Source organism: Salvia hispanica, chromosome 4 (genome assembly GCF_023119035.1).
Source record: "Salvia hispanica cultivar TCC Black 2014 chromosome 4, UniMelb_Shisp_WGS_1.0, whole genome shotgun sequence".
Classification (NCBI taxonomy): Eukaryota; Viridiplantae; Streptophyta; class Magnoliopsida; order Lamiales; family Lamiaceae; genus Salvia; species Salvia hispanica.
This window is the reverse complement of record NC_062968.1, coordinates 24,922,125-24,940,785: the sequence shown is the minus strand read 5'-3', so window position 1 is coordinate 24,940,785 and position 18,661 is coordinate 24,922,125. Positions and strand designations below refer to the sequence as shown.

Sequence of the window (18,661 nt, the reverse complement as noted above, 5' to 3'; positions counted from 1 at the left end):
TATATTGAAATATAAGTTGAGTATATCTGTACAGGTTTGTGTTAAAATGACAACACCTCTTAAATTGATACCGTGACACCACATATCCAGCAATATTTAAACGCTACACAGCAATATTATAAACGTTACACAGCAATCTATATAGATTGTTGTATAGCGTGTTGGATATTGCTGACCGAGAAAAAATTGTTGTATACAGTGTTATATATTGCTGGCCGAGATTTTTACACTTGAGCATTTTTTTATTGCCACATGGCAGCTTATTATTCGTCCACGTGTACAAATGATTGACTAGGAATGGTGGTATGGTGTTATTTTAAGAGGTGTTGTCATTTTAACGCACTCCATCTATACGTGTATAAAATAATTTTTCGTAAAGCATATATATATGTATACTGTATTCAACGAGTTAAAATGTATAATTGTTGGGAATTCTTTTAATGTTTATTGTATGTTACTAATCAAATGAATATCTATAAATATATAAAAGAAGAGTTTTGGGAATATTCACAAGATTGCCATTATAAAAATTTTGTAATATTAATGAAAAAAAATGGCTTTAGTTAATTTATTTAAAATTAAACGTGGGACAAGGGGAGTTTTGGGATGTAATATTAATGAAAAACACGGCTTTGATTAATTTATGTAAAATTAAATGTGGGACGTGAGTAGGTCATGGGGAGTCTTTGCCTCTTCACCTCTTTTGTAACTGTCATTCCATTACAATTTTGTGGTGCAAGGTATATTAATTTTATGCAGTTGCCCGTCATGGTTTACTACAACATGGTGGCCATTGCACCAAATATCGATCGAAACGTGGCGAGTGAAATTGTGCTCGAAATCGGGACATCTTCTTCTGACCCCACATCCATGGAACAAGTCTTGAAAGATATACCCCTCGCCCCCTCCGATCTCAACCTCACCACCGCCGCCGCCAGCAAGAAGAGGTTCCCAGATTTCGACACCACTTCCGCCGACGACCGCCACCACAAGCGCATGATCAAGAACCGCGAGTCTGCTGCTCGCTCCAGAGCTAGAAAGCAGGAAAGTGGAAAGCCTCTCTCTCTCTCTTGAATTTTATACTCATACTACTTTAAAAAAAATATAATCTTTGTGAAATTTAAAAGTAATATTGCAAGAAATTACGTGCAGACTTATACAAATGAGTTAGAGTTAGAAGTAGCTCATTTGCTTCAAGAGAATGCCATGCTCAGAAAGCAGCATCTGCAGGTGTGTGTATGAGACGTATGTGTGTGAATTCCTATTATGTTTCAAGTGCAGCTTTGGAGGTTGCAAGCACTGAGAGTTATGTTTCATGCTTTGTTATGTTAGTTGGTCTTATTTCTTTTATTTTACGTAATGTATCAAAAATTTGTGTTTATTTCATTATTGTTCGTTTTTGTACTATTATAGTAATAGCTAAAGTACCATTTGTGCATGGTTCGAAAATTTTATCTCAATATTTTATCAGTAAGAGGGCTGAAAATAGTAACATCCTAACTCGAATCATGCATAATATATTCTTCATCTTTACACAATTTATTTATTATTTTTATGTATCTATTGTCACTCACATTACACCTATATTAAGTGATACACAAAAAAATAATATTTGATCATTAATATGTATTTTTCAATACTTGAGTAGGATATTTTTGCGATGGAAGAATTGTCATGTACACATGAAAGTAGGAGATAGCTTTGGAATTTCAATAATTTGCGTAAGCAATAAAGAAGGAAGAGGACTTTCCTATCCTATTTGTGAATACTTTGTAGGAAAAAAAGAAGACAAAGTGGAGATTCTACAAATTATGGGCGTGTTCAGGTTTCTTCGTTCCAAACCTATTGATTAAATTCCTTCACTATTTGTATAAGGTTGGGCCCACATATTCTTAAATCAACTCGCGTGTTCGAGGAGCCAGAAATAAACTCATATTTGCATTTATGATATATTTATTTATTCCCTTTTTATGAGTGTGTTCCCAAAAATACCCAAATTTTTTAGTGTCTTCCCAAAAAACCCCCCTTCAATCTCCAAACGAAAATTTACAGCAGGCACCAGAAAAATTAGGCGCGTTTTGTTGCAAAATTCGAATTTTCGACTTCCTACAAATTGGGGAGGGAAGTGAAGTCTGATTTCAGAACTCATTGGATACGAAGTGAATAGTGTAAGCAATTGGTGAAAGGGGTGAAATTCCCCTTCCTGGGTTGTGGAGGTAGTAAAGAATCATTTCTTCGGTTAAGAAGAAGAACGGACAACTGATTCTGATGAATTATTTTGCAATATTGAATATTATTTTGAGTTTGGATGTTAAGTTTAACGTTGTGTCGAGTGCGTTTAGATTGCATTTCGATGTTATTTTAATTCGACTTGAGGTAATTTATTTGTCTGGTCTCTGAAATGGTGTAACCGATTTGAAACACACCTGTGAACTAATCGGGAGACTATTTGTGTAACCGATTCCGTCGCCTGCCCAAAAAAGCTCCGCGTCAAAAGTCACGACGAATTGGTATTTTGAGTGTGCCGCCCAAAAATTCCAGCCGCACAGAGGAAATGAGAGGGTTCGGATGAAACTAGCATTTTGGGAAAGTGAAGCTGGAAGGTGGGAAATTAAGTTCGGGGGTATAAAAGTAATCTTGCACTGATTTATGACTTTACAGCTCACTCCAGTTTTCAAATACCAGCTCCACACGGAGAATTGAATTTTGGTAAATCAAATAGGAACAGTGCGGGCTTTGGCAATATATTCGGGCCGATCAAAATTAATTCCATAAAAATGAACGGATGAAATCTACCCGAAATAGCACCAAAACTGATTATATTCAAAAACCTGAACACGCCCTATAAATATGGAGAAGTGATTTTTTTTCTTTTTGTTATTGTCTTAATTGGGAAGCAAATGGTAGGAAGAGGGGAAGTGAAATGATTTTTGGAAATCAATATAAATTGAAAGTTTCATTGTTCAATTACAGCATATTTGTGAATCCATTTTCAATGGTTAATATTCCATTTTCAATGGTTAGTATTCTTTTAATCGAGAAAATGTTAAAGTGCATTTTAATCTTAAAGTGGAAAACATTTTTTTGAATTGCATTATATAAATGGCATTGATAAAATAAGAAGATTTTTTAATATACTTACTATATTATTAAATTTAAATATTGTGTTATACCTAAATGAAATATTAATACTATGACTCTTCATTTTTTTCATGATTAACTACCCACTAATCTATTAACTTTGAGATTTATATAGTCGTCAAATTATGAAGATATTTTTCTTTTAATACTGCTACTCTTAATGGTTGATCATGGTTGATCTAATTTGCATGCATATTGATATCGATTGTATATTCCATGCTATTTTGTTGTATTTTTATTGATGATTTTGATCGATTTGACTATATTTTAATATATATTTATATATTATTTTTATTGGCATGTTTTTGTGATTGATCTTTTGTAGTATAAATCTAAAAGTGATTTAAATGATATGTGATTTGGGTGCAATTTTTTGTTCATAAACTTATTTGGTTTTATGAGTTTTTATTGGTACAATAAATTGCTATTATAAATTTGTGATTTTAGAACTTGAAATAATAATATTTATGATTTCAGATTTCATACAATGATATTTTTATGAATTTATAAAATCATTTTACAGCATAAAATAAATTTAAATAAAAGAAAATGGGTCGTGTATCACACGCTGGGTGATACTAGTATATAATAGTTACGCAGTAGCAAGTATTATGGATAACACGTTTCAAGTTTTACATATTGTCTTTCTTTAAAAATGAGTAAGGTGAGTAACCATGTTAAGCCGACATTATATATCAACAAGAGATGACAGTTAGCTTAAGGAAAAAAAGAAAAGAAAAATAAAACAGAAAAAAAAAAAAAAAAAAAAAAAAAAGTAGAGTTGTAGACTTAGATCAGAAAGTAAAAATTTTATGTACAGTTATGCACTAAAATGAAATAGAATTGCCGCTCTCGCATGGATAAACTTACTAGGAGAACTTGATTAGATTATATGTTTTAATCGGGTGTGTATAAATCACGCTTTCAATTTTACATATTTTATGTGATTGATTGCTATGTGTTAAATTTGAGGGAATATTTGAATTATATGATGCGAGATTAAAATAGTTATGTGTTATTTGATATTAATGGTAGAATATGATATGGATATGTGAGTGGTGCTTTTGTTTTTATATGTAATTACTTGAATTATGGGATTAAAGATGATATATGATAATCTTGACATGGGTCTGATATCAATGATAATGGAAATAGACCTACGGATCATATTCAATGATAATAGACCTACAGGTTAAAGAAAATATGCAAAGAGGGACCTTCGTGGAAAGGTCAAATAATTAAAAGGGACCTTCGGGTTGTATACAATGGAAATCCCGGGCAGATACCAGGCTTGATTAGTCACAGAATAATAAAAAGAAAGGAGAGGCATATGCGTATGAATATTAAATTGTTTATGATATTTATTAGTTCTGGTGATATATTTTGGTGAAAAAAATATGTTTGATATTTGTGTGTGAAATTAAAGATTAGGTTTATATACACTGAGTTGTGGCTCATATAAACCACTATTATTTTTCAGGAATAAGATATTAGTGAAGTTATTGGTTGCCGTGAGTCGTAGAAAACTGCATGTGTTATCAGGTTTGGCGGTTGGCACGTTTTGGCAACCTTCTCCTCCTCATCATTTTTGCATGTAGATAAATGTACAATATATAGAGTGGTGAGAGGGTCTCATGTTTCTGAAACATGTACTTGATAAATGTAGGTTTTTGAAATTATATAATATGTGTGTTTTATTTACTTGACATGTGGATTGCTTATTTTAAAATTTGAATTTATTTATGGAAAGGGCACACGTCATAAGGGTCGAGGTGTGACTGACAGATGTTTTTTACAAAAAAAAATGACTCACTTATAATACTACTCGCTTATCTTGAGACGGAGGGAGTATTAAAACTTCATAGAATAAGGACTTGATAAAAGAGATTGGATCAGATCAGTATACTGACTTATACGGTTATACCACCTCAATATACAACACGAAGCACACAAAAGGTAAATTAAAAACCTACGATTATTGATTCATATGAACTTGATCCAAAAAAATGATTGAATGTAATGTGGACATGGATGAATCGATAAAGAAATTGGTAATATCTCCTATTTCTTGGGAAGAATTTATAAAAAAGCTTTCACTTATCACATCCACCGACAATAACAAGCGCACTTGGATTGAACGGACTTTTAAAACAACTAATTCACTATACACACAACATAAATAAGAGAACCAAAACTTTCCTTCCAACTTCATCCTTGCAAGTATTCCCATCACTCGCTGCCTATGCTTACTAAAAAAGGAAAAACAAAGCATAGGGCAGCATGCTTCTTTGCGCGAGCTCTCTGCCCCACTGCTATACAGGCAAGGTGTCCTTGCACTGTCAACTTGTTGATGCTTCCTGATGACACTGTCTCATCAGGGAGCTCCAAGCAAGCAATGCAGCTCCAACTGCAGGCTCAACCTAGTGTTTTGTAGTGGAAAATGAAGAAACAAGCACGTATTTAGCATGCGAAAAGAGTATGCAGCAACAACGTAGGAAGTGGAGACATTGTTGTGTGGCATGAAGATACATTTCCATGGATGGTGATAACTACTAAGAAACATGAGATCGCGTTTTTCTAGAGAGGTTAACGAGCATGTACAGATAAATGAAGAGCAACAACAAGATCATGCCTACCTTGGGGCGAATGGGGAGAACACCGGGGAAATCCTTGGATATGCAGTTTATGACCTCGTTGCCAATGTCCCACCTCTTGTTGGCCTCAAGTACGCCACCAACCATCACGAGGGGGAAAGAATCCTTGCCATCTGCAGCAAAAAAAAAATGGAAAGCACAAAGTAGCTTAGTTGTGATGGTGTCAAAAAAATGGAAAGCACAAAGTAGCTTAGAAGTGTGGAGCCAGAATGTTTAGAATATCAGAGTCTGGATCCTTATGCGTTTATTAGGGCTTGGGTTTAGCCAAAATCCAAAAAAATTACAGTGCTAAACCACGGCTTCGCATCCACTGGACGACGTAGTTAAACATCCTAACAAACTGGGCAAACAGTTCTCTTGTCTTCTTTATTGCTTTTTGTGGCTATTGTGGCTGTTATTTTATAACAAAGTCTTTGTTTGAGAAACGCACCTTCACCACAGAGCTCTAATCTTGCGACAACAGCTTTCACACTCGAAGCCAGCTCATGGACAGCATCAAATAAGATGTTTATAGCTGCAAGATCGCCTGCATCTGCACAAGAAACCACGATGGGAAGCAGGGCTGCAATTCGAGCCCATGATGGATCTGAATACGTCCACCTATAATAAAATTTCAATTATATCCTATATGCTATCAACATCATAATCATCATCATATTGTGATTTGTTTGCAACTTCAAAATATACTGCCTCTGTCCCAATAAATGCGACTTATTTCGCTTTTTCGGGCCGTCCCACGTAAAGTGGCTTATTTCCACTAATGGGTCATACTACTTTACACACAAAATACAATCTTCTTTATACACATGTTTTACAGTAATCAGCCACATTATTGGGACGAGGAGAGTATTATTTTAATAATATTTGATGACCCATGAGATAACGAAGTGGCTATAGTAATAACATAAGAATTAGAGGCATACCCTATGAGTTCATCTGGAGAAGAGAGATTCAGTTTTTCTAGAATGCTTTGTGTAAGTGTTGTCTGCGGACCACGACCGTCGTAAGCTCTAATTACAGCTGTCAACGCCTGTGCAGATATACCATATGCACTGCAAGTAAAGGACGGGTATCATATCGAAGAAACATACATTTTTGATTGATTGCAATTAAATCATTAAGATGGGAATAACACGAACGATTGTTTAAAGTGCATACCTTCCCCAGTCGCCTAAAACAGGTCCAGCACCGGCAGCTCGAGCTTCTCTTCCATCTTCAGTGAACCCATAAGCAATGGTGCCTGTACCCGCTATGAGGACGCATCCATGAAGCTTCCCCATTGTCCCACTTGACAAAGCAGCCACGGCATCATTCTCAACAAACAACCTAACATGCATGGGGAATATTTCTCTACGAAGATAAAGCAAGAAAAATAGCAATTAGGATCAGATGAAGTACTTTAAAGTCGAAGCTTTGTTACAGAGAATGCAAAATGCAAGCAATATCATGTTGTGTTACGAATTGTATTTGCAATATCCAACAAAAATGAAAGAATGAATTCTTCAAAAATTGAACCTTAGCCAAGTAAGTATGCGATGTTGGTCCTTCGGGTGGTCGACACCAGAAGCTGAAAGACAGACGGCTTGAACAGAAGCACGAGTCGATCTTGACTCAGCAAGAGCATCCGCCATAACTTTCTCTAAAGTCTCTCTAGCTGCAGATTCTGTAAACAATAAAAAAAAATTGAAGAACTATTCAAGGGAAGACAAACATGACTTTTCATTAACTGCATTAATTTCTTAGAACAGTCAGTAGTCTGAATAAATAAAAAGAATTGGATAGAAATCATCAAAATAGGCCGACAGAATAAGCCATTCACAAACTTCGAAAGACACACGACAAGCTACTCACTACTCGAGGAGCTAATGAGCTATGCATAATAAAACTACCGAGTGACTCCTAAACGGGGTAAAACTCCTAATTTAACATCTGAATATAACTCCTAATGTGACTCTAACTCTATCAGATAAACACCGACTCTAACAAACTCAACTAACTAATAATCAATAATTAATAACTAACGATCTCTACCATTTTCTGATGTAATTATATGAATAATGCAAATCAAACTATGATCGCCTAAAAATAGCTAGCTAAAAAGAACAAAAAATGTAAAGAACAACAAGATTAGAGGGGATCCAAATGAAATTGCTGATTCTAGTATTCTACTACTCCATGTGTCTTCCCATACTCCACAGTAAATAAACAACGGATCTAGGTCTCGCTATTACCACACTAGGGCTAACAATTGAGTCACATTGGCTCCCGCGTGAAAAAGAAGCACTAGTTTATGACAACGAATGCCTTATTTCCCTCATAACTAGTTCAGGTTTTATGATGAGACAGAAATATCATTGACACTCGTGAAGCAAACATCATGAAAGCTATGACACTGTCATAGCCTCCTTAACCAACATTTATCCTCAGACACAACATGTCATGATTTCGCCACATTTCACCATTGATTATTAATATGCACAATCGTCCTAGACTCCTGGTGTTTGTGATCTAACGAGAACCATATCAAGTAACCACAGCTCAAAAATTCATATTAACTACAACTGGAACTCATAGGTATTCAAAATCCAAAAGCATAATCACATAATTAACAGTGGGACTAAATATACCACAAAACATAAAGCAGTGAAACAATCAGTTAAAGCATAAAACTACCTCCAACACTGTTGTGGTTGGAACAACCAGCGACGGCACGAGCAAGAACCGGTAGAGGATCAGGTAGCTGCTGATCAAACGGAGTCAACGACATACATATGCAAACAGTCGACGCCGTCCCACCATCTATCCCCAATATCACTTTCCTGCCATAAACCCCACCATTCAAAATCCTACCTCCAACACTATAAGAAGCAGCAGCCATCATGTTTAATTCATGCTCAAATTCCCAAATTTGCCTATTCCTATACCTCTTCATAGCTCAAAATTTAATAAAACTAGAAGCACCCAACAAGAAAAAAAATTGATAAAGATTGCAACTTCACAGTGGTGACAACTGGGCTCTCCGTTTCTTCTTGAAATAGAAAATTGGGGAACCGAGTTTGATGATATTGGCAATAATGATTAGTGATGGGTGGTTTATAATGGGGGGGTTTGGGAAATAAAAAATTGGGACGGCAACAAAGAGACAAGGGCTTGAAGATAACTGCTTGATCATATCTGAAATCGACGAGTCTGCATAGTAATTGAATAAATGGGGATGGAGATTGGAGGATGCACATAAAGTATTCAATGAAAATACACAGCCATTTTTGCTTAGCTCTGCAGACTGCATGAGGTTATTGTCCTTGTGCGACTTGGCATATTTTAAAACCATGTTATAGGTTGTAGGCCACGTGGCTCGTGTTGAAACTTTTGTAGTTACTGTGAGAGGGAATTTTATATGGCCATCCATTATTTTTTACCGCGAAATGTTATTCACAATTGATTCGGTGCGCATTTTTTAAGCGTGAAAAAAAATTGAGTGAAATGTAAATACGATATTTATATACTCTTTTTTGTTTCATTCTAAGTGCTCACTTACCTTTTTGAAACGTCTCATTCTAGACAACCTAATCTAAAAATGGATGTATAACTCTCTCTATTTTTTTCTTTTTTAAACTTTTCTTTTTATTTAGCACTTTTTTTTTATTTTATTCTTTTCATTTAATTCACTAAATAACATTACGTGAAATCAATGCTCCATTTAAAATGAAATATATGAAGAGTATTAATTTAGAATAAAATATAAATATAATAAGTTAGTGAAAAGTGAGCTATATTTAATAAAAATGAAAAATAAAAAGTGTACAAGATTTCGTACGAATGAATTATAAGATTTAGTGGACAAATTTCACGGACGAATATTTTATGGAATATATATAATGATAAAGTGAAGTACTCCGTGAAGTACTCCGTACTTTATTATATTTATAGTATAATGATAAAATGATCATAAACAATTTTATTATAGTCTTTATTATAGGAGTAATAAAAAAAAGTTATAAGCATTCATTGAACACTTATATTTCATTTGTAATTACAAATCGAAAATATAACAAAACACGTCCGCCTTCTATATTTTCAATCACTAACTTATTGGACTCGTCGATAAACCCTAACAAAAACCCTACGGTTTAATCTCCATCTCCCCCTTCTTTACAACTAAAAAATACTTAGCAGAAAAATGGGAAGTCTTGTTTTGATGAGGAGATCGTCGCTGAAGACGTTCGCTCTCACCGCCGCCAGCCGTTTCCTTTCCGCCAATCCGCAATCAGCTCCAAATGCTGCTTTTGAGGCACGAATTCACACCTGCACAGCCGGTTCGGTGCTTCCCAAAGATTCTCCTGGCGTCGGAAATGGATTTCCGAGGAGTTTCCACTCGGGCCAGACTCTGCGGGCTGGGTTGGCTGTGGCGGACTATTCTGATGGGGAAAGTGACGAGGGGCTCGCAATCTCCAAGCTTGATATCTCGCCACAGATTGCATCGGCTTTGAAGAATAGGGGAATCGAGAACCTTTTCCCGATTCAGGTATTGTTGAATGTTTTGAATATTGCCTCTTAGTGCTTGGTTTTAAAGTAGCTTGTTGAAGTCTTATTCGGGCTATGATACCTGGATAGAAACACCGGGTGAAATTATTTCGTCATTTCAAGAGCTAACAGTCATGTCAGTTGAATCAAGTTGTAGTTGAAGTTAGAAGAGAACAACGCACCAGATCCTAAGCTGAAAAGTTGCATATCCACCTTTAGAAAACATTTTCCTTTTTTTTGTTTCTAAATTTCCCCTTGTTCCTCATTTTATTCATCTGATTGTAGAGGGCAGTATTGGAACCTGCCATGGCAGGTCGTGATATGATAGGGCGAGCACGAACTGGAACAGGGAAGACCCTAGCTTTTGGCATTCCCATCATGGATAAAATTATTAAGTTCAACAAGAAGCATGGGTCAGTATATCAGTTCTTGAGCAACCATTTGGGGTTGTATATCTAGGCTAATAAATGCTTCTTGCTTTTATTGTTCAGACAGGGCAAGAATCCTCTGGCCCTTGTCATGGCTCCAACCAGAGAACTTGCTCGACAGGTTGACAAAGAATTTGCTGAGTCTGCCACAGAATTGGATACACTTTGTGTTTACGGGGGTGTTCCAATATCCCGCCAGATGAGCACTCTTGACCGTGGTGTTGATGTGGTGGTTGGAACTCCTGGCCGCATCATTGATTTGATTAAGCGTGGTTCCTTGAATCTGTCAGAAGTGCAGTTTGTTGTCCTTGATGAAGCTGATCAGATGCTTAATGTGGGATTTGCAGAAGATGTTGAGATGATCCTGAGCTTCATAAAGCAGAAACACCAGACAATGATGTTTTCAGCTACAATGCCGAATTGGATTCTGAAACTTACCCAGAAGTTCTTGAAAAGCCCGGTTACTGTTGACCTCGTGAGATTCAGATTGTGTTTTTGGACTTTTATGTGCTCTCATTCATTTATATTCACCTTATTATTATCTGATATGAAAATCTGTTGTTAACTATGTGCTGCAGGTCGGAGAATCTGATCAGAAATTAGCTGATGGGATTACCCTATATTCCATAGTTTCAGATATGCGGCAGAAACCAGCTATACTCGGACCTCTGATAACTGTATGGGTCTTACATTTAAGTCTTCTTTACATGTTTACTGTACATCCAGTATGGACTGGGTATTTCTTCACATGTAACATAATCTTATTATGATGTTTAACGTTCTGAGCTAAGCAGTACAACCAATTTGTTACCAGGAGCATGCAAAAGGAGGAAAATGTATTGTGTTTACTCAGACGAAGCGTGATGCTGATAGGTTGGCGTATGCTATGCAAAGAAACTTTAAATGTGAACCATTGCATGGTGATATAACACAGAACCAAAGAGAAAGGACTCTGTCTGCTTTTCGTGAGGGAAGGATCAATATTTTAGTGGCCACTGATGTTGCTGCGCGAGGACTTGATGTCCCAAATGTTGATCTTGTATGTTCTTTGATTATCTCGATCATGTGTTCTCTATACATTGGTTAACATATAGTGCACCATTGGATGAGCTACCTTATTGATAGTTCAATGAAGTTTATAATTAATATCCGTTTAAATTTTTTTTGTTCTTTAATAGTTAGTCAAAGAGTGGGAAACACAATCCTTTAAAGTGAGGTCTTACCACACGTGATGCATTTCCAGATTCATCAATTATATGATAGTGTTGAGTGGAAGCGGATTAGTTCTTGAGCAAATTCATAAAGTAATTAATCATTAAATGCTGCACAAGTGAGCCTGCTGCTGCGTGGAACTTTAAAGTTGTTGCTTTTGATAACACTAGGATTTGTGCGTGTGTCTATCCTGTTTATTGATGCTATCTTATATCAGTATATGCTTTGTTCTGCTTAGGTGGTGCATTATGAACTTCCCAACTCTTCTGAAAATTTTGTTCATCGATCTGGACGAACTGGACGTGCTGGAAAGAAAGGTAGTGTGGTTCTTATTTATTCAGACCACCAATATAGGGAAATCAAGGCTATTGAGCGTGAAGTTGGATGTCGTTTTGTTGAGGCAAGTTTTAAATTTATGTATTCTCCGATTTTTGACAACTTTGTCTTCCTAGTTTGTTCTTATAATTTCTATTGGTGAGTTTGTATCATATGAACAAGTGAGTTCTGTCAAGTTTTCATCCTCTTGAAATAAGTTTTAGCTAAATCCATTGAAACTTTCTTGGTTTTAGCTCCCGAAGATAGCTGTTGGAGATGATGCTTTGAGCATGTATAGTGCCATGGATCAGGGTGGCCGTCCTGGTTTTGGTGGTTTTGGCGGAAGCAGCAGGGGAAATGGTCGATTTGGTGATTCTGGTTTTGGGCGTTCTGGTGGTTTTGGAGATTCTAGGGGTGGTCGTTCTGATGGATATATTGGTTCTTCTGGTGGATATGGAGGTTCAGGAGGTGGCCGTATTGGTTCAGGTGGTGGATTTGGGGGACAAGGTTCAGGCAACTCCAGTGGTTTTGGTCCTAGCAGGTCAGGTGGTTTCGCGGATTTTGGGGGCTCTGGCCTCTCAGATGGTTTTGGTGGCCTGGGTGGTTCGTTTAGAAACAATGATTCACGCCGCTCTGGTGGTTTTGGTTTTGGTTCTGATCGATCAGGTAGATCTGGGAGTTCTGGTTCCCGCTTTGATGGTAATGATGGCAACAGTGATGGATTCTTCTAAAGATAGCAAAGGTAATCCCACTTTGCTTATGTGGTATTTCATGAAATACTCCATGATGAGTTCTAGTGATATATATATATATATAGGATGTATACGTATTCAAGTCTGTTTGGGTCAGCAATATACAACTATATTTCCCTGAACACTTCTCATACACCATGGTTGCAGTTAATGTTTCTTTTCCGATGTCATTTATTTTTAGCTCATCTTAATCTTTGGTTGGAAATTCGAACCAAAATTGTTTTATTTATGGAATGTTGGTTCCACGAACTTTACATATATGTTGCACTAGAATCAGCAAGTTCATATTTACTTGTGCATACCCATATATGATTTGGATTGAGCTGAATAGTCAAACCTATTTGGAATTCTATCTGACTCTCCAAAGTTTACTTCTACCTTTTGCATTCTAGTGATGATTATTGACCACTTTTAATACTCGGTTTTAACAGTATGTAGCAGCATTATTGCAGCAGTGAACGAAAAGATGGTAAAAGAGTACCACCCAGGAGCAAGCTTCACTAGTCATCTACCCTGAGAAGTGAGAAGTGTGCTTTTGGTCAGGAGAATCCAATAATTTTCAGAGAAACGGATGTAGGGATTTTCTTTGTCTGCTGCTACTGCTTAATATTTGTTATATCCCATATGTTTTTGTTTTGTTAGTTGCTAGTGTTCATAGTTGCTGATGTCAAAGCTTGGATCCATAATTTTTGCTTTAGATTCGTTACGGAGGAATGGCTTATTGAATACTGTACTCACATAATTCTCTGAATTATGTACAAATTGGCAATAGGACTCAGGTTGCCTCAAGAGACAAACTTGTGCAATCATACATCTCAAAATTTGTTGTAATTATCTAATTTTCTTAGTAGTGAAGTAGAGGTAAACCTTGCAGTGCTTTTTATTTCTATTTAGCTTGTTCAACAGTTGGAAAATAGAAGATTGATATACATATATGTTCTGAAGGGACGTTTAGTTTAGATAAATAAAAAATAGTGTAGGCTTATCGATTGTTTACAAAGATGGATTGTAATTTTGGGGTACTAACATACGTCGACAGTGGCTTTAGCAACTATGAACACTACCAACTGATAAAGACAGTAGCAAGTGTTTCTTATTGTACATATCAAGTGTTTGTTGCTGTAGTAGTTTGAGACCCTATGGTCTTCAACAACATCACATTGTACATATTAAGTGTTTCTTGCAGAGTGGCGGCGAAACCCCTAATCGGCCTTCCTCCCCCAGCTTTTGAACGAACCGGCCCTTGGGATTCGTTTGAGAACACCGGTGTCTAGCTTGCTGTAGTTGTGTTGCACCTGCCCCAGGGCGCCCAAGATGAAGTTGTCAATTTGGTCATCGTATTTTTCGTACAAGACTGGCAGCGTGTGAGCAGCAATGAAACCTAAGAAACAAGATTTTGGTTAATCCCGTCTAAGTGATAGCATGCAAACACACAGGATCAAAGACGTTTAATTGTTTTTTGTTTCGATATATGCACATCTCACCAATGTATATCACAGTGAGAAAATTGCACCAGCTCCCAACAATAGCGGCAGCAAGCAAGCTACCAACAACCTGCATATTGGCATCAATATTACTCAACTAGGCCATCATTACAACAATGAGTTAATTATACAAAGATAGCCTAGGGGAACACAAGATACCATGAGAAACTGTTTAATGGTGCCTCCACATGCGATATCCTGCAGGTAGATCAAGCTCCGGTTAACTTCAAACCCGACCAACTTGCCTATGTTCACAAAAGCCTCCTCTGGAAGAATGACACGCGGGGGTGAGGATGAAGACCTGGTCCCATCAATGAAAATAAACAAGTCAGAAGAATTCAATGCTTCAGCCGGACTCATGTCTACATTGCAAGATTACCGGTTCAGCATGCTTGAAGCATTTGTCCAAAGAAACTGAAGCAACAAAGCAATGATGAGAGCAAAGCATGCAAGTGAGAGAAAATTGTAGTTGAGCCACTCAAAGAGCACCCAAACAACAGTGGCGCCACCTAAGACACTAGCTGAGATCTTCTTGTTCCTCCATAGTAGGACATCAGCAGCTTGCACGTTCAAGAAAATGAAGTATAAGACAAAGGCTTGGTTCAAACAAAATCCAACAGATATGTAAGAAGGTCTTACATTTTCCACCACCAAGAATGTGGTGAACGGGCTTCTCGCGCCCAAACAATTTGTTCAGCTTACAACTGACAGAGCTCGAGTCATCCTCCTCAAAGAATGAAACTTTCTTGTGCTTTGATACATTATCAGAAATTGTATCCATGATGTTGTGCATGAGCGACTCTGCCATCCCCTCCGACATTCTTCCAACTGAAAATTAGGTCAAGATAGAATCATTGGGGGCTAAATCTTCTTTTTCCATCTTAAGGGGAGTTTCTACAGCGAACTGTGAACTAGAGGATTTCATTTGAGATACGACTAAGATCCATTACATAGAATAGTGTAAACACGAAAGATAAACCTTCCTATCCAACAATAACTTCAACTTTTCTATACTAGTTTTATCTTTGTAAGCTAATCCCCAAAATAAATGACCCCTAAAGATAAGTGGATAGATACACAGTACATATTGAAAAATCAAAGGTAAGACAAGGCAAAGGGCTATCAAATTGGAGCTGCAAAATCTTGATAGCTAAGGAATGAACAAATCAAAACTATGCACACAAAAGAACCCAGCTTCATAAAAAATACTCTCACAGCCAACAGGATCTAGATACTAACAAGACAGGATATATCAGACTTGAGAAAGAAAAATAGTACTACTACCTAGTAGTTTTTTTCTTCTCAAAATTACAAAACCAGCAGATATTTCCCATCTCCAAACCCAGAAACAAGAAAAGATTGTAACTGTAAACAAGACCCTAAAAATCTACCACAAAATAGCATAAAATCAGGACAAGAAAGAGTTCTTTATTAAAATGCAAGTAAGAAAATGAGAATCTATTACCACTTCGTACTCCAAAATAGCAAATTAGAGACAAGCCCAGAAGCTAAAATGATGCAAGAAAAAATTGGGCATCAACATCAGCTAGGAACGAACTACAAGCAACGGACCAAGTGCAAAATGGAAATGAACTCAAAATTGGTAAAAAAATTTACCTGTATTAAAGTACTTGTTGTGGATAATGGGGAGTACTTTTTATGTGTATTTGGAAAAATAAAAAGGTTTTTAAAAATTATTTTGCAGTTTGGAAAGCCAATTGCGCAGGTGAGAATTTATTTAATATTAAATGCTTGACATCGACACGTGAAAAGCATTAAGAGTTTTTTTTTGTTTGTTTGACCACAGGGTTCCGAATCACCTTTGGAGAATCAGATTAATCTTGTTCGATCGAACTTGCGGATTAAGATTTTAGTAGTACTATTTATCTAATTTACTTGCGGATTAAGATTTTAGTAGTACTATTTATCTAATTTACTTAGTAGAGTACTCCCTCCGTCCATGAATAAGAGTCTCGTTCACTTTTTCGCACTTGTTTTGTAAAAATGATAATAAATAGCTAAAGTGGACAAATGATAAAGTAAGAGAGAGAATAATGTACTCTTACTTTATCATTTGTCCACTTTAGCTATTTAATATCATTTTTACAAAACAAGTGCGAAAAAGTGAACGGGACTCTTATTCATGGACAGAGGGAGTATTTTCTAACATATACTCACAAAAACTAGATTCAGATTAAATGTTATTAATACTCTCTTCGTCTCAAAGAATACACACTTTGAGTTTGACATAAGTTTTAATACATAATTGATAAAAATAAGAAAAATAGAAAAAAAAATGTAATTAAAGTATTGATAGTAGAGAATAAATCACACCTCATTAAAGAGAAAAGAGTTTTGAAAAATAGAAATTACATATTCTTGTGACTAAAAGGAAATAGTGGAAATTCTTTGGGACGAAGGGAATATACTACTATATTGTAGGGATTTGACAAGTAATCCGTATAACTATCTTATCACTATTTTAATGGCAAAAGTAAAAGTGGAGTAATATTATCATTCAAGTTGTTTGGCGCTATTCGTGTGACACTGTGACATTAGAGCATCGTTAACGCCGCGGGCCAGATCGCACCTGGGTCCCGGCCCGCGGCCTGCAACATTGGAGGGGAGGATGCTGCGGCTCAAGCCACGCCTGGGCACGGAGGAGCGTCCCGGGGCCGCGCCCGGCTGCGACCAGGCCTGGCGTTGGGTGCTCCCGGGATGCACCCACTTCCGGCCCGACCTAGGGCTGTGGGTTGTTCGGCCCGGACATGGGACCCCAAAACATTCATTTATTTATTCATTTATTTTAATTCAAACTTTTTTCCTATTTATATGTCCTTTTTTCAACATTTTTCCAATAATTTATAACTCTCTATTCTCTCTCTCCTCTCTACTTATTTATATATTTTCGATTTGTATGTAGTGGTTTAACAGGGACCAACGACAGTTAGACGACTTCGTCAGCCGTCGCGACCAACAATTGGTATCTACCGGCATCGCCCCAGCCAAATGTTGTTCCTTGTCCGGTAATGGGGTCCACCACCGCCCCGATGGACTTGTCATCGCCAGTTAGCAGTAATGAGTATGACATTAATGATATGGAGCCCATTGCCCAACGTGCAGGGAAGGGCAAGGCTGTGACAACAGATGATGATAGCGGGCCGAAGAAGTACAACCAACATGAGACCTAGTGTCTGGCCAAGGACTTCATCGACGTCTCCGATGATCCTATCATCGGCAATCATCAGACCAGTAAAGTGTTTTGGGAGCGTATCGCCGAGAAGTTTAACGCTGGTCGACCAAGAAGGACGTACGAGCGTAGCTACATGAAGCTTCAAAAACACTGGGGTCGGGTTCAGAGGGAGTTTTGGAAGTGGTTGAGCGGTCACAGCGAGATGGACCTTATGGCGAAGAACAATGAGGAGTTTTACAATGACGCGAAGAAGCACTTCACGTACTACGACGTTTGGAAGCTTATGAAGAAAAGCCCGAAGTACACCGGAGGAGCACAACCGGCGAGAAGTGGGGCGCCGAAGAGAACCAAAGTTTCCACCTCCATAAACTACTCTACAAGCAATGGAGGCCCGATAATCGACCTCAACGTGACAGACGATGATGTCTTACCGTCATCCCCTAACACTCAAAGCCGTCCAATGGGGAATAAAACGACAAAGAGGAAAGCAAAAGGGAATGCCACTATGAGTTATCCAACTATGCTGCTGCCGCCGTCACCCAATCCTTCGCTGGATAAGATGTCTGACTCTATGTCAGAAATGAATATTACCTTGCAGATGGGCCATCTAAGAGCCTTGATGGCATCGGCAATATCGGAGTTCGAACTCGAGTTGCAAAATAAGATGATCGCCTTCATTCACGCACAAATTAATAAGAAGTAGTTTTTTTTTTTCATTTATAGGACTTGTAATTTTTAATTTCTAGGTTTGTAATTTTTAAAATTTCTAAGTTTGTAATTTTTATTTTCTAGGAATTGTAATTTTTAATTTCTAGGGTTTGTAATTTTTAATTTTCGACTGAACAATGATTTTCCTTGTTTTAATGTTCAATGTTTTCTATTTTACGAGTAAAATAGCTTGTAGTTGTGAATATTGTAATATTAATAGTTGGAGCCTGGATGGGGCATGCAGGAGTTG

The 18,661-nt window shown here is 37.1% G+C and overlaps 4 protein-coding genes across 10 annotated transcripts; 2 read left to right on the top strand and 2 right to left on the bottom strand.

Moving 5' to 3' along the window:
* Positions 1-5,181: 5,181 nt before the first annotated feature.
* On the bottom strand, positions 5,182-9,077 carry LOC125223935 (N-acetyl-D-glucosamine kinase-like). Of its 5 annotated transcripts, none has more exons than XM_048127248.1 (8): positions 8,790-9,077; positions 8,469-8,614; positions 7,311-7,458; positions 6,954-7,145; positions 6,719-6,847; positions 6,226-6,395; positions 5,778-5,908; positions 5,182-5,561 (listed from the first exon to the last, which is right to left on the bottom strand). In XM_048127248.1, exons 1-8 carry the CDS (start codon positions 9,029-9,031, stop codon positions 5,481-5,483), a joined length of 1,239 nt encoding a protein of 412 aa, XP_047983205.1. In that variant the 5' UTR covers positions 9,032-9,077; the 3' UTR covers positions 5,182-5,480. The 5 variants fall into 5 exon arrangements, 4 of the variants coding, with proteins under 4 accessions (XP_047983205.1, XP_047983207.1, XP_047983208.1 ...); XM_048127250.1 differs by having other exon boundaries at positions 8,957-8,982; XM_048127251.1 differs by having other exon boundaries at positions 8,720-8,904.
* Positions 9,078-9,881: 804 nt separating this feature from the next.
* Positions 9,882-13,667, top strand: LOC125221644 (DEAD-box ATP-dependent RNA helicase 53, mitochondrial-like). 2 transcript variants are annotated; one of them, XM_048123826.1, is made up of 8 exons: positions 9,882-10,320; positions 10,605-10,732; positions 10,811-11,222; positions 11,326-11,424; positions 11,562-11,786; positions 12,198-12,359; positions 12,529-13,016; positions 13,468-13,667. In XM_048123826.1, exons 1-7 carry the CDS (start codon positions 9,976-9,978, stop codon positions 13,003-13,005), a joined length of 1,848 nt encoding a protein of 615 aa, XP_047979783.1. In that variant the 5' UTR covers positions 9,882-9,975; the 3' UTR covers positions 13,006-13,016; positions 13,468-13,667. The 2 variants fall into 2 exon arrangements, with proteins under 2 accessions (XP_047979783.1, XP_047979782.1); XM_048123825.1 differs by having other exon boundaries at positions 9,883-10,320; positions 13,458-13,667.
* Positions 13,668-13,961: 294 nt separating this feature from the next.
* LOC125221645 (reticulon-like protein B8) lies at positions 13,962-16,215 on the bottom strand. Of its 2 annotated transcripts, none has more exons than XM_048123828.1 (6): positions 16,128-16,215; positions 15,150-15,338; positions 14,890-15,070; positions 14,670-14,811; positions 14,511-14,580; positions 13,962-14,407 (listed from the first exon to the last, which is right to left on the bottom strand). In XM_048123828.1, the coding sequence occupies exons 2-6, from the start codon at positions 15,328-15,330 to the stop codon at positions 14,229-14,231; spliced, it is 753 nt and encodes a 250-aa protein (XP_047979785.1). In that variant the 5' UTR covers positions 15,331-15,338; positions 16,128-16,215; the 3' UTR covers positions 13,962-14,228. The 2 variants fall into 2 exon arrangements, with proteins under 2 accessions (XP_047979785.1, XP_047979784.1); XM_048123827.1 differs by lacking the exon at positions 16,128-16,215 and adding an exon at positions 15,976-16,117.
* Positions 16,216-17,539: 1,324 nt separating this feature from the next.
* On the top strand, positions 17,540-18,406 carry LOC125220755 (glutathione S-transferase T3-like). Its single transcript, XM_048122897.1, has 2 exons — positions 17,540-17,647; positions 17,714-18,406. Exons 1-2 carry the CDS (start codon positions 17,540-17,542, stop codon positions 18,404-18,406), a joined length of 801 nt encoding a protein of 266 aa, XP_047978854.1.
* Positions 18,407-18,661: the final 255 nt, after the last annotated feature.